This window comes from Bactrocera oleae, chromosome 4 (assembly GCF_042242935.1).
Source record: "Bactrocera oleae isolate idBacOlea1 chromosome 4, idBacOlea1, whole genome shotgun sequence".
Lineage (NCBI taxonomy): Eukaryota > Metazoa > Arthropoda > Insecta > Diptera > Tephritidae > Bactrocera > Bactrocera oleae.
Window position 1 is genome coordinate 73,154,145 of NC_091538.1, and position 15,322 is coordinate 73,169,466.

Sequence of the window (15,322 nt, forward strand, 5' to 3'; positions counted from 1 at the left end):
ATTTCTTCATTTCTAGTGTACGAGCGGCCGCGTTTGGCTGCGCGACAAAAGTTCGCATTCTGGTGATCGTTTTGAAAGTTCGGACGAAGAAACGGCAAGCAAAGTAAAAAGAAAATTTTAGAATTTTTGTGTTCCCGGGCCCTGAGCGCGCGTGTGCGTTACAACATACGTGGCGGTATTTCTACAAATTTAATTTCATGGCTTTCGACGCTCTTATTAAATGTTTTTTTTTATTAAAGTGAAAGTTTTGTAATCAATTTTCAAATAAAATCATCCAACAGCTCGTACAGAACACCCACGAAGTGCAGTACCCTTCCCTGTCATCGCAGGTATCAAAGGGTCTAACGAATGCGTTGTGACGCCTGTGAGAGTAATCGGTTAAAAACTACTTTAGATGATTCAGCAATCAACGAAAAGTAAGCTATCCCTACTTCTTAATACTAAAATTAAAGGAATATCACTTGCGTTTAATCAAGCGAATCTACAATATATAGAGGAAATTAAGTGATTATGTAAAAGTGCGCAGCTAAAATCTATATTATACGCCCACTGCCGCCTAAAAATAAATAAAAAAGTTAAAATATTTTGAATAAATTATAAATAAAATTTACGCGCTCTATAAAAAAGAAGAATGTTTCTCTGCTCTTATTTATTTTAAATTAACGATTAAATATACAGTTATATACTGTATATAAACGTACATATATACACATAAAGATAATGTGAAAGTGTTAAAAATCATATGAAGTGTTCCTCACTTTTTACCACGCAAATCCTTCAACTTGGAACACGTTCAGTGTGCAAAACGAAATCCGAAATAGTAGCACAGAAAAAAGATAATGAAAATAAAACTACGGTAATTTTAGCACATCGCTTTTGAGTGTATTTTCAGTGCTGTTTCACACATTCTTTATACGTTAGTGCTTTGTGTGGATATTTATAGGTCTTGAAATGACAGCATGAAGCATGAATACGAATTAAAAGCATGTGAGAATTGCGAACGCGGACAAAACAGTGGAACGAAATGTGTACGAATGCCATGGAAGCATTTCACTTTTATATCTCTATTAAACCAACAAATAAACATTAAAATAAAAAATAAGAATAATAAAAATAATTAAAGTATAAATAAAATAAAAATAGCAAAGAAAATGGTGCCAAAAAATAACAGAACAAATTTAGAAAGTGACAATAAGGTTTTCGAGGCCAGCACTTTGTGAAGTTTTTTTATGCTGTATATTACGATAACGCCGACAAATATCTTCGAAGTATCCTTATGAACTATGCGAATAATATTTGTTTTTAATTTTGAACAATTAAGGGTATATTTATTATTATACATACACCAGAAAATTTACCAAATTGATGAGTTAGAATTACATATATATATAACATAATTCCGCTTATGTAATAATTCCGGTCATTTAAAAAAATAATAATAGTTTTTGTAATTTTAAAACATACCAAAATTTTCATACTCAAATTATAGAAAAAAGTGAGCTGAAATTTACACTTCTTTGTCTATTCAACTTATCAACTAAAAAGTGGGCTGCCTTCAGCCACGCGCGCCATTAAGTGTCACCCTGTATGAAAATAAAAAGTTTTGAAATGACAATCGTTCTCTAGCAAGTTACAATATTTTCAGACCATGTACAACATTCGCTTTTGTAGATCACTTTCATGCCTATTCGCCCCATTAAATTTGTGAGAACGTACAAAAGCTGTAAAAATGATTTATCACATTCAGCATGCATTGATCTCATGATTCGCTTCCAAGCCGTAAAATATGTGTATAAAAAATTTTTCATGTTAAATATATTTAATATAATAAAGTATAATATTTGGCTGGCAGATTGTCTAACAGAGCGAGTTCTAAAGCTATCCGAATATAAAATATGAAATAAATATGATCCATAGTCTTCCTTATGATGTATCCAAATTGTCTTAGTTTTATTTTAAGGCGATAGGGAAATTACTCCCCGTAATTTTTCATAAGCTGTTATTTATTTCAATAACAGCAGAAATTTGAAAAAACAACTTACCACATGCGATTTTCAAAATCTGTTCAGCATTTACATTCGCAGTTCGTGAAAAACTAATCATAATTTTATATTTAAAAATTTGTGTTTGAATATTATTTGTGGTAATTTAGAAAACGCTTGCATACATTTAGGCAAAAAAGAAAATACTAAATATGTGTGGAAGAAATTGGAAATGCAAATACGACCATACTGCCAGAATCAAAAAAAGTGTTAATGTGAGAAACGGCTGTGTTTTTTGTATTTTTAATTTTTTCTCAACTCAAAATTGTGAAGTTAACTTTAAGCTACTGTTAAAACTTTCAAAACTCTTAGAATTCCTTTATAATTTGTGATAATTAACCTTTTTAATAATTTTTATGTTTAGTTCCTGGCTGTATAACTGTAATATACGTATTCTATAATTTCATCTGTCGAACAGTCATTATATGGCTGGTTACTGTGTTCAGTTTCTTATGTGATGCCTTACCCCGGCATTTTCACAGTAATTCTTTTTATTTATTTATATCCTCTTTTCACGTTTATACTTTATTGTTTAAAAGTAAATGAAAGAGACAGATACCTAATTTTTAATTTCTTTACCTCATCTCCCTGTCTGTTCTTCATCTCTTTAATAATTCAATTGTATTTATTTTTTATTTTCTTCTCAACCAGCTTTTCACTATTCGTTTTTGTCCGCTCTACTTATACGCATATAGCTGGTGCCAATATTTATGACATCGACTGTGGACTGTGTCTGCGATACGTAAATTTCTAAATTTAGCTTAATTTTTAAATTTTCTTTTTTAAAATAGTATTGCTATAATTATGTATGCGTGTGCGTGCGAGTGTACATGCAAAATATCACTGAAAATTTTCTAGAGAAAGTCGAACAAACGCATTAGATCAAAATATATTGCATGTTTGCAGTATGTATAGATGATTGCACTCGCGTGTGCCACAAGCAAATATAATAAGCGCATGTTTCAAATAAATCAAATTTATTGAATTTATTCTCAAATTGATATTTGAAATATCTTTCTTTGATCAAGTTAAGTCTATTAGTTTTCTATTAAATTCTGCATGCCCTGCAGCTAAAGTAACTACTCGTATACCTGCAGGAAAGCCAAATTGGTTTGAAATATAAAAAAATAAAAATTTATTTGTAATATGTAAATTTTCATATTTTCTCATAAGTGAGATTATAGGAAGGCATTTGTAGCTTGACGATAAAAATTTATTCTAACTAAAATTAAATTAAACTGATTTTAATGAAATGGGAACGCCGTTGAATTTTCTTATTGAGCATGTCTCTAAAATAAATATTTTCTTCATTTAACTAAATACCTGTGCAAAATATGCGTCACACACTGACATGCCTTTTTTGCTGTTGTTGTTTTCCAAATACTATATGGCAAAATGTGAAAATTCGCCTTGGCCTGTGCTTGTAAAATTAATTTGAGAGGAATTACGTTTTTATTAAGTCGCCAATAATGCGCTTGTTTATTGTTGACCCGAAACGCATGACTTTGAAGTTGCTTTGTTGTCATTATAAATACGGCATTAAGAAAATTTTCTATTTGAAAGACATTCGCTGCATATTCTCAATAAAAATTCCTGGGATGTGATAATAACAAGAGAGACAGAAAGAGGGTTTTCCATGTGTCAGCGCATTCTCAACCAAGAGAGTTCATTGCATGCTTACTGTTTGGGAATTTATAAACTCGAAACTGCGGAGAGAGAGAATCATAAATAAGAATATTATAACAAACTTATCCTTCCCAGTACCTTCCTTATCAACACATATAAGCTGGTAGAGACCTCATCGAAACATTAATTAGACTGTGAACTTCAAAAACTTTGGTCCGATTTTCAGTGATGCTGAAAGAGTCGGATAATCTTTTCGCATACATAACAGATATATTATATGTTAATGTTAAATAACGCATTATTGATGCATACTTTGCCCTACTGACTCCATGTGTGCTTAGTTTAAAACAAACTCGTTGGGAAGTGTAGATGCTGTTATCTACTCATGGTATAACGGATGAAATAAATTCCTTAAGCATTCAGTGGGAGATTTTGAAGAATTCATATTAATTGATTTAACCAGGAAGAAACTCTTTTTTTTGTTAATTTACACTTGAGAGTAGCTTAAAATTCGCGATTATTATCACTTATTCCTCAGTCAACTGCCGGATCAACTTCAAGTCTCGGAAAATAATATAGATTTATTTTTAATTCTAAAGTGGATAAACGCTTGAAACAAGTCTCTTGAATAGTATTTACTTCTATTGGTAGCTGTGATGCATTTTGGCCTTAGCCTTTATTGTGACAATTTCTGAAGTCTCCCTTATATTTAACGACATATTTGTAAACCGTTATGCCCATCATTTTTGATAAAAAGGCACTGCATGAAGGAAATTATTATGCCCAAGTGCCACATGTTTGGCTGGTGAATAAACTGATTTTACTATCAATTTGCGCACATGCAATGGCTGTAATTGCATTTCAGAAATAAAAATTTTTATTATGCACACACACCCTTACATATAATACATATGTATATCATATATTTATTAATGCACTGCGTAAAACAAACACATTTTTACATACATACATATTTATATAACGTGTGTGCATTGGGAAGGACAAGTTGACTGAAAAGTGAACAAAAGAAGCAAGGAAGTAATGAGCACTAACACACATACAACCACACTTATAAAGAAATGTAAATTTAAATATAAATATATATATATAAGTAGATATGTATATATATATATATGCGTGTGTGTATTGTGTAAGATTTTCATTCACATTCACAAATTAACTTTCAGTTCGTAATTGCGTAAATGCACACTCATGTGTCAACACCCACACATACATACACTTACGTATCTGTGCAAGCAGTCATAAGCGTATAGATGTCATTTTAATTTAATTATGAGGCATCTTCTCTGAAAATCGCCACCGCAAACTGAGCGCTGTGGATACATTTAACTCACAATTAAACCGTTATATTTATTTTCCGTCTTTTTATGGTACATTTAAATTGACACATATTCAATTATAAGTACATACCGACGCATTTCTTTTTAAGTCCTGTGCGTTTAATTGCAAAAGAGACAAACGAGAATGCATAAAAGGGAATAATTTACTTATATAGTCAAATAATATTCAATTAGCCCATTGAATGTGAATTCCAGCAAAGTTCTGTTTTGTGTATTTACTTGGGCCAATGAGCGGGCGTGAGATTGACAAATTAGACTTCGTCCATTCTATGAAATAGAGTAATAAAAAGAGTCCTAAAACTGATTGAGGGAATGGCTTGAAAGCTGTGCAGAAGCCTTTGTCCACCTTTTAGGCTTTGAGTTCAAAAATCTGTAAAAATACTCACGGATTAGCAACATTTCCTCTTCCAGTCTTCTTTTTATAGTTTACAAGCTTTTACCAAGCCCAGCGCTGGGAGTGCTGCTCCAAGAGCAAATTATCCACTATCTGGTGACTCGTTTAAATGAAGAGCTTGTCGTTTTTTGCGAGTGAGAAACAAAATGAGTTGCAGTTTTCTTCTTCCTTGGTAGAGCAACACAGTCTCTATTGCAGAATGAATCCGCTGAAATAAAGAAAACTATATTTGGAAAGCGTTACAAATGCACGAATTTATATGTACATATGTACTTGTGAATGTATGGTGTGGTATTGACAGCCAATTTGACAAGTTCAAAAATCATATATTTGACAAGTGACATGCGGTCGTTTTTATGATTTACACATACATATACAAACACATGTGTTATACAATTTTAACTCGATTTCCATATTACCATATTGTTAACGGAAGGATGCGCCTTGTGGGCCTTCAAAGTGGGTCAGCTTGTATTTTCACAAGCGTGGCATTTTGTGTTCTTTTTCTCAACAAGTTTTTTCACACCAATGAACTTACGCTTCAGCCGTCTTTCCGATCCGTTTGTGCTTCAACATTTTTTTGGCACAAGGGCGCTGGACCCAATTCATCTACGTCGAGAGTAGCAGCGTAAGAAAAACAAATAAGTAAATTGTATTGAATTGCAGCTGAAGAAGAAGAATTGACAGCTGCTCGCCTGTTAATGCATTGCCTCGTTCTTCTCTTAACAAGAGTATTTTCTTTTAAGTTAATTTTTTTTTTGTTTTTGTACAATAATAATATTTTATAATTTGTGTTTTGGTACGTTTCATGTTGTTGCGGCGAATTGGTGTAGGCGGCGACGTGTACAAAAGCGGACAATGTTATGGCACTGCGTGGGCAAAATTTCGAAAGGTTTTCTTTCCTTTCCCCGCAAAACATGTAATTTTCCAACAATGGGAATGTTTATACACTCAATTAAAAAATATATGAAATGTTGCTCAAATTGAAGATTTAGTTCCATTTTTAATATTTAGGTTTAACTTTGATGAAATTTAATAACTAATATAAAATAATTAATGAAGTAATTTGAACGCAATCATTTATTTTTCTTCAACTTATTTACAGCATAAGGAGTTAACAAAGGAAACAGGGCCCCTTTAAGGGTGCCTCGGATAAACAACTATAGCAAGAGGCTTAAGAAACACATTTATACAAATTTCAGTGCTCAGAAAAGTAACGGTAAGCTCTCATATTTTTCTACGCAAGTACTATATATTATATATTTATAATATCATATACTCGTATGCATTTATATTACCATATATATGTATATAATATGATATCTATTATATCGGTATAGTTAGTTGTAAGTTTGATGTGCAAGACCTTGTAGAAGGAATTGTAGGTTATGTAGTTGTTTTCCTCACATTCTACTTCAAAATCTCGTTTTGCTTGAAACTTTGAGAACTGTCATATGTTCTATCTATCACCTTTGTGTCTGTCCTAGACAAGTAATAATTCAGAGACGATTTTTTTACCGTAAAACTAAATAACTGTACGCACAGAAGGAAGACGGCACTGTACCAACTGACTTTATACGAGTTCCGAAAGAGCTTTTGACTATTTGCTTTTCTGTTTCAAACTGGCAGCAAAAATTCAATTGAGTATTATTTTTCCTCTACACATATCGTCGTTGCGCTTCGCAATTAATTTCCGATATAACGATATTTTAACTCGAATTGTTAACGATGAACTCAACAGAGACATCATCTCAGAGCCGCAAAAAGATGGAAAACCCATTTGACATTTTGCGCGGTCGACGAACCTTGAAGAATATCGCGACGCCCGCATTTTTTCGCAGTGAAAAGATGTCACTGTGTCAAATACTTCTTCATCGCGAGACCGCTTTTGATTGCCTGTACAACTTGGGCATGAAGGGCAAGGTACAATTCATCGCGCATACCGATGGATACTATGTCCCATGTATGAATTATGTGAGCGAAGTGCAACGCTGTAACGAACTGTTACACATTATGAAGGACTTGCAGGCGGAAATCGAAGATTGCAATCTAACCACTGTGTATTACCCGAATGTAGATACCGACGAAGTGCCGAACGAGTCTGATTTGCCACGCATTGAAGCACAAATAGAAGAACTGCGTATCGAACTTGACGATGTGTTGTCGGAAAAGGAAGAGCTGGAGTCACAGCGTCAAATTATGAACGAACGGCTATATGTGCTCGCGCGAGCTGAAGCCTTCTTCACGGGTGCGACCAATCGCGAAGCGGTCATGGCTTGGACCAACAGCATGATAATGAATATACTTCGCGAAGGCACACAAGCACATAGTATAAGTCGAGACAACCAGGCGCATTTGGGCTTCGTTACCGGCACGATACTGATTGACAAATTTCGAGCCTTCGAACTGGTATTATGGCGTATTTGTCATGGAAATTTCTATATAAGGCGCGCCGAAATCCCAGTAGTTGACATGGATCAGAACCTGAAGAAGAATTCAGGACGTAGATATGCTTTTGTAATTCTCTTCATTGGAGAAGTGATGCGTAAGAAGATTTCCAAACTGTGTCAAACTTTTTCAGTGCAATTGCACGATTATCCGGAAACGGCTGAAGCTCGCATTGAGTATCGCAAACGAGTTGCTTTGGAGCTGAGCGATTTAGAGACGATCTTGGATCAGATAAAAGCTCAGCGCCGTCGTATACTGAGCATTGTAACACTGGAACTGTGTATCTGGCGTTCAAAAATTAATAAAATGATTATGATCTACGATGGTATGAACAAAATGACCAATGTCCATCAACTTGATAATCAAAAATATCTGGTGGTAGAGTGTTGGATACCATCGAATAGTGTGACAGCAGTACGAAACACATTGCTGAAAGGTGCTTACCGTTCATCGAAAGGCGCTCAAACATTTCCTCCCATTATAACCGTACAGAAGTTCAAGCCACGTTTGCGTGAACCACCAACATATTTTGAACTGAACAAATTCACGCGTGGCTTTCAAAACCTTGTAGACGCTTACGGCATGGCTTCGTATAAGGAGCTCAATCCAGCTCCGTATACCATTATAACATTTCCTTTTCTGTTTGCTATAATGTTTGGAGATGTGGGTCATGGTATTATAATGACTTCGTTCGCAGCTTGGATGTGTTTATCAGAGAAGAAACAAGAGGATCGGATGAAACATTCGAAGGGCTCTAATGAGGTGTTTGGTTTGATATTCGCTGGACGTTATGTCATACTGCTGATGGGTATATTCTCCATATATGCTGGTTTTATTTATAATGACATATTTTCAAAACCCGCGAATTTGTTCGGTTCGCATTGGCGTGTTAACTATACGAAGAGTACGGTGTTGAGTAATAAATTACTCCAGTTAGATCCGCAGCATGTTGAAAACTATATTGGGACACCATACATATTTGGTGTAGATCCAATATGGGAAGTGGCGGGTCAGTACTCCATTACCACCTTTAATTCGCTGAAAATGAAAGTTGCCATAATATTGGGCGTATTCCACATGATATTCGGCTTGTCTTTGTCAGCGTGGAATAGTATTTACTTTCAAAATAGGGGAGATCTGTATTTGGTATTTTTTCCACAGATCATTTTTTTGGGCTGCTTATTCTTCTATTTGGTCTTGCTGATATTTATCAAGTGGAGTATCTTTGGTGGAAACTTCGATACTCCATACAATAGCGCCTGTGCTCCGTCTATATTGATAATGTTCATCAATATGGTGCTGTTCAAAGATGGTACCAAGGATGTAATTAGTGGTTGCAACTTTGAAATGTATCCAGGGCAAACGATTGTACAGTATCTACTGATTTTTGTGGCGTTTTCTGCAATACCGGTTTTGCTGATTGGTAAACCCGTATATATACATTTTGAACAAAAGAAAATTAAGGCGATACAGGATGCGGAGCACAAGCGCAAGGTCAGTCGGGATACACTGAATAGTGTGCGAAAGACGCTCCAAACTTATAATGTGGAGTATATGAAGACGTCAACGTCGTCACAGGTTTTCGCCGATTTGGAGGAGGAGCAAGTGGATATGACCGAGGTCTGGATACACCAGGGCATACATTGTATTGAGAGCGTATTGGGCGCTGTATCACATACGGCGTCTTATTTGCGTTTGTGGGCGTTATCTTTGGCACACAATCAGTTGTCATCGGTGCTTTGGAAAATGGTGTTGCAAATACCGCTGGCAGGTAATCACGGTCTGGCGGATGGCGTTTTACTGTATTTTATATTTTACATATGGGCGGTCTTGACTATAGCCATTCTTGTCGTCATGGAAGGCTTATCGGCATTTCTACATACGTTGCGTTTACATTGGGTCGAGTTCCAATCGAAATTCTACACAGGCGCTGGTGAGAAGTTTATGCCTTTTTATTTTGAGCCTACCACCAGATATGGTTGACGAGAGTGTTAGATTATACATTCCTTACTGAATTACTAGAAAATTAGTTTAGAAGCTAGACATAATTTGTTAAATTTATTCAAAAACAAAACTAACAATTTCTCTTTTTGAAGATATGAATTAGATGCTTAAAAAATTTCGAGTAATTTAACGAAAAAACATTGTTATTCTTATGTAAAACTATTCATAATGCAATAAATGGGACTCGTCGCCTTGAGATTAATTTCTATAATATTTGTTACATTATCATACCCTGAGCATGGAATATCAAGTTTACCAAGAAGTTTGTACCACTCAGAAGAAAGCGTCGGAGACCCTAAAAAGTAAGTATCTCGAGATGAGTTGTGCCGATTTAGCCATGTTGCGTGTATATACGCCAGTTTTTTAATTATCGATCAGAAATTTTGCATACGTTCTTTTAACCTCAAGAAGCTGCTCATTTGTTGGAACCGCCGTCATCGGACCACTATAGCATATATGTACATGCTGTATAAACTGAATGATAAAAAGCTAGTTCTTATATGAAAACTCTTTTATTTGGCAAGATTATTACATGGATCATTATCTAAAATAACGTTATCCCCGAAGAAATGGTTCAGATCGGTCCAGTATAGCGTATAGCAGCCGTACGAGCTCACCGATCAAATTCAAGTTCTTGTAGGGAAAATTTTTTATTTGTGAAGTGTATTATAGCTTTGGAAGTTCAAGTTTTTTCTTGTTTTTGAATAATGATTTGGAAATCAAAATGGTTTTTAATAAGCTACCTTCGATTCGACACTGCTTGAAGTATATCTATGCTTTGATATATTTCTCAACAATTCTAAATACATTTTATTTAGAAAACCTTACATATTTACGTTTTTTAAAACCGCCGCTGTAATTTTAGATTTCACCGCTGTCAGCTTTCGTAGTTACCACCAATAAAAATATAACCCTTATTAGAATTTAGAGATTAATACGTGCATATTGTATGTATGTATGTATGTACTTATGCAAATTTGTTTGGGTTTATAATTAATTAAATTTTCCACGTGAGTCCATTTGTACGTTGTAGGCGTTGGACCAATTGATAATTGTCACCACTCACTTCAAAACGTTTTCTTTGTTTTGTGCACCAATATGTGGCAAGTGTTCGCAACTAATCCATATTAGGTGAAGTCCAAAGTATGCTGACAAAACATTCTACGAATTTGGTATATTTTTAAGGATAGCCCAGCAAATCTTACTAAGATCTGTGATAATCTGTGTTAATTTCTTTAAAATAAATAATATATTTTGCAAAATATATTTCACAGATGTTCAATATTATTGATCTCAATTCGTAAAGTCACGTACAAGTATAGAGTAAACGAAAATGAACTAAACCAAAAAACAGCGCCGACATAAATGAGGACTAAACCAAAAAAAAAAAATTATGTACTTAAGAGAGGAAAATAATAACATGCTAGTGGATAATAAATCGTTAGTGCGTTACTAAAATACGAGAAGACATTGAAACTTTGAAAAACTGTTCCCATCACATAAGAATAAAAATATATAAATAACATAAGAGAGAAAAATCTGTACATAGTCCAATTTACGTCAGCACTAGCCGCCGATTGCCGGTTTCAGCACTCTCTTTATGTGTTTACATATGTGTAACATGTTGCAAATTTGTACAAAATAAATCTCTCGAAGTTATTGTTCTCAAAAACATAGACCAGAACTTGATAAGTGTTCAATTTGTAAATATTATGCCATAAATTGACTTTATAATTGAATAAAAATAACTTTTAACACTTATAGCGTATTCTTTTCTCATAAAAATGTTGCATTTATTCTGCCCTATGCCCGGGCTGTCAAAGTTGTGTGCCCTTTTCTCAGGATGTTTCCTTCTAACCTGAAAAAAGTGAAACATTTTCTGCCCTCGTCAAAATGTTAGGGTAAGAGTTGTCCAGGTGATGTTTATTTTAGTTAAAAGTTGTTCTACTAATTATAATGAATCGATCAATTTTGTTAAGCTCAATAAAGGATATAGCAAATGTTTTTTAAAATGGAACATTTATGTATTATCGCCATATAATAAGGCAACATTTTTAACGAGAAAAGAAAACGCTTATAAGCATAGCTGTAGTTGCTCTCTGCGGTGAGAGATTCACTCACCAATAAAGCAGGACGAATAAATAAGTTTTTAAACACACGCATACTTAAATAAATACAAGTATATATGTGTACAAGTATATCTAAGATATAACACACATCCGAAGTTTGTGGCTTCATAGAATAGGAAAATAAATGTAAACAAGATTTGAGATTAGTTTATAATCTGAAGTAATTTAGTCCAAACATTAGTCATTTAAGTACCTATACTTACAATGACATGTACTTACGGTGTCAATGAATTTGAAAAAAGCCAACAATTTACAAGTTTTTCAGTGTTCCGAGGAATACAAACATTTATTTACTCAACAAAACGAGACAAACTATTCTTTGTGTTGAAGCAGAAACAATGAGTCTTAACCAAAGCAACCGGAACTACAAATTCAAACTGACATTGAACGTGGAAAGAGGAGATATTTAACAATTTATGAGGAGAAACGCTTTTTTGCGCGTAAAGTTTTTTGGTCGAGAGAAAGAGGACTAGTGATCGAACCATTGGGCGAAGGCAAAAACTTCACCGACGAGAAATGAAAAATTATAAATGTAATTTTATTGAATAATTTTTAATCTTCAAATATGTGGTTATATTAATTTTTAGTTGCTTTTTCATTTAAAAAAAAATTACTCTGTGTTGAAAAATATCTTGAGATTCAGCCCTATGGGTACCAATTCCATAGAATCTGTTCCCATAACATATGACGTTCAGCCTAAGTATGCAAGCGCCATGTAACCCCAATATCATATGGATGGAGAACTACACACAAACAAACTTACACAAGTGTTTCCACGAACTCACTTCGAAGCATATATACAAGCGTGTATATTTAGACCGAATGAGTTTAATGTACGGGCGTGTGTACATAACGGTGTACGCGCAGTTGATGTTTCATTAATTTTCCTTGATTTTTCATTTCCTCAGTTCCCTCTTGTGTTCCTCATTTTGAAAAGATATTTTCGAAGCAACGCATTGCCGAGGCGATACAGAACTGTTTCAAAAATTGCGATCAGTTCGTTTAGTGCTTTAAATTGAAACAGTTCGCGAGCGAGCGGACGTTTGCGAATAAAGTTTTGCTACAAAGATATAATATACAGTATTTTTTGTTAAATCCACAACCATAAAAAATAAATCGCAAATTTTTTTTCTCCTGAGGAATTAATGCATTTACCAAATGCAGAGATAGAAAGTCATAACACAAAAACCGTTCGATTTGAAAATTATTGTGATATAAAAACGAATAAAAGTGAACGAAATTAGTACGAAATAAATATGAAAAGCTATTACCGTTATAGCTGAAAATACTCTCGTTTTATTAATTCTCTTAAGAGTCCGCTAAAACCGCATTCCGATTTTGGTGATTTAGTGTTAGAGGCAAAAGTGCAATACATACATACATACATACATACATATATAAAATTAGCGTTGTCGTAATTTTAGATTTCGGTTGCGTTGGCAGAAATCAGAAAGTATCGCATAGCGCTCGACCAGTGAGCGTGCACAGTGTGCAGCAGATTTTTGATGCGGGCACTAAAACTGGTGAGTTGGTTGCACCGGGCTGCGGCGCCACATGTGTAAATATCCATCTGTGTCTGAATTTGATTTGCTTGGGCCGGCTGTTGCTGCCGGGCTAAAACGGATACACTCGCTTCAATATGTGTGCCAAAATTATTTTTGTAGTTATTAGTGTCAAATTCCTGTTTTTAATACCGTTAGTTGCTGTGCACAGTGCAAAACACAAATTTCGCTGCACTGAATTGTGAAAGTTATGGGAGAGATTTTAAAATCTAATTTGCCATAGCACTGCAAAGAATTTTGTTTTTATTTCATCTTTTGTGGAAGTTTGAAAATATACTTATTGGTACACCGAAGAATTGGACAGAATGACCGCCGTTGTTCGTGGCTATCATATTTTGAGATTTCAAGAATGACCATTCGATTAAAAGATAAAGATTTTTGAGCATTTTTGGTTCAGCTTGGCGACCAGTCAGTTTAATCAGTCGATTACATCGCAGATGACCGTGTATATCAGAAAGTTGTTCCAAATAAAATTTATGAAAATGTGGTATAGCCACTATATTTGTTTATTTCGGAGCCCAAACAACAAAGCAAGGTTGAGTGGAGAGCCAAATCGTTTGTCTGTAGAGCTCCTGAGAGGTGTTTTTCTTATATCTCAAAGAAGTACTCTCAGTACCGAATCTTTATATATCTACATATATGTTGATAAGTCTTGGCAGCGTAGCTTTTTTTCACAGTTACCAATTTTTAAAATAAACATCTGACAGATTTACTTTTGGTTTCGAAATTTTCGTGGTAACCAAAATTAGCAATTAGCACTGTGCTAGATATCCACTTGAACTTCACCGCCTATTTGTAGTTTGCAACCAAAGGTTGTCAATAAAATTCCTATAACCTTTCAGCAACCTCCGAAGCGCTGTCAGATGTTTACAACAGGAATGCTCAATTCATAGCTCAATTGGCACTCAACAACATCAAATCGCTTCGTTTGGCTCCAAACAACATCGCTTACAACAACCCTGATATTATTCAAGAACAATTCCCAAAATGAATACAGCAAGTAAGTTGCGCTAGGTCTGGTTGGCGGTGGTGCACTGAAAACTAACTAATCATTGCTTTGTTTTATTGTAGTTCAGTAAAAATATAGTTTTCAGTCGAAGCTTCGAAGTTAAATTTTTTGGTCATTCCTCGCTTACAAGACGTTTTTTAATATAGAAAATACAAATGACGATTTGAAAACGCGAAAACATATTCTAAAATTGGCCCCTCCTGTGATTTGAACTTATGAACAGCCTAATGCGCTTCCCGCACTCGCTGTTCTTGACGTAAAATAATTTGGAGAACTTAATAAATTGCTTAATTTATGCGGAAATACTATTACTATATAAAATTGGCTTTATTTCGATTTGGCATTGAGCTTACCTACGTATACATCTATAAGACATATATGTACATATACAATATATTTATATTTATATAGGTATATATATTTATATTATATATATATTTCTACAACATTTTGTGATGCAATCGAAGCGCTGGCTTTTGAGAGTTGCACAAAAATTACATTCGCCGAAAAGAAAGCGAAGCAAATTTTGTCCGAAGTAATCCCTCCGCTTTAGTAACTAATACTCATATGAATATAGCAATCTTTACGAAGCACGAAATGCGTGCTACATACGCCTGTTTAAATGTTATTCTCAAAATTTCGGTTGTTCATATTTGTTTTGTTAATTTGCCAACGAAGACGTCAATGCGAAAGCTTCCGGTCACTGCCACATTGCTGTCTGTCATGGTTTAAAAATACGCTCCACAC

General features: G+C 34.4%; 2 protein-coding genes across 9 annotated transcripts in view; both read left to right on the top strand.

The window, feature by feature from the left end:
• The window catches only part of tn (tripartite motif containing protein thin), a 32,365-nt gene continuing 17,043 nt past the window's right edge, over positions 1–15,322 (top strand). For 3 of the 8 annotated variants that reach the window (XM_036367611.2, XM_036367609.2, XM_036367612.2), the window contains exons 1-2: positions 2–416; positions 6,529–6,642. The gene's annotated coding sequence lies outside the window, so the exon portion shown is untranslated. Of the gene's footprint in view, positions 417–6,528; positions 6,643–12,989; positions 13,528–15,322 lie in introns of those variants that run through there. The other 5 variants (XM_070108638.1, XM_014247842.3, XM_036367601.2 and 2 more) reach the window with 5 other exon arrangements.
• Vha100-3 (Vacuolar H[+] ATPase 100kD subunit 3) lies at positions 7,057–10,073 on the top strand. Its single transcript, XM_014247884.3, has one exon. It carries the CDS (start codon positions 7,152–7,154, stop codon positions 9,852–9,854), a length of 2,703 nt encoding a protein of 900 aa, XP_014103359.2. The 5' UTR covers positions 7,057–7,151; the 3' UTR covers positions 9,855–10,073.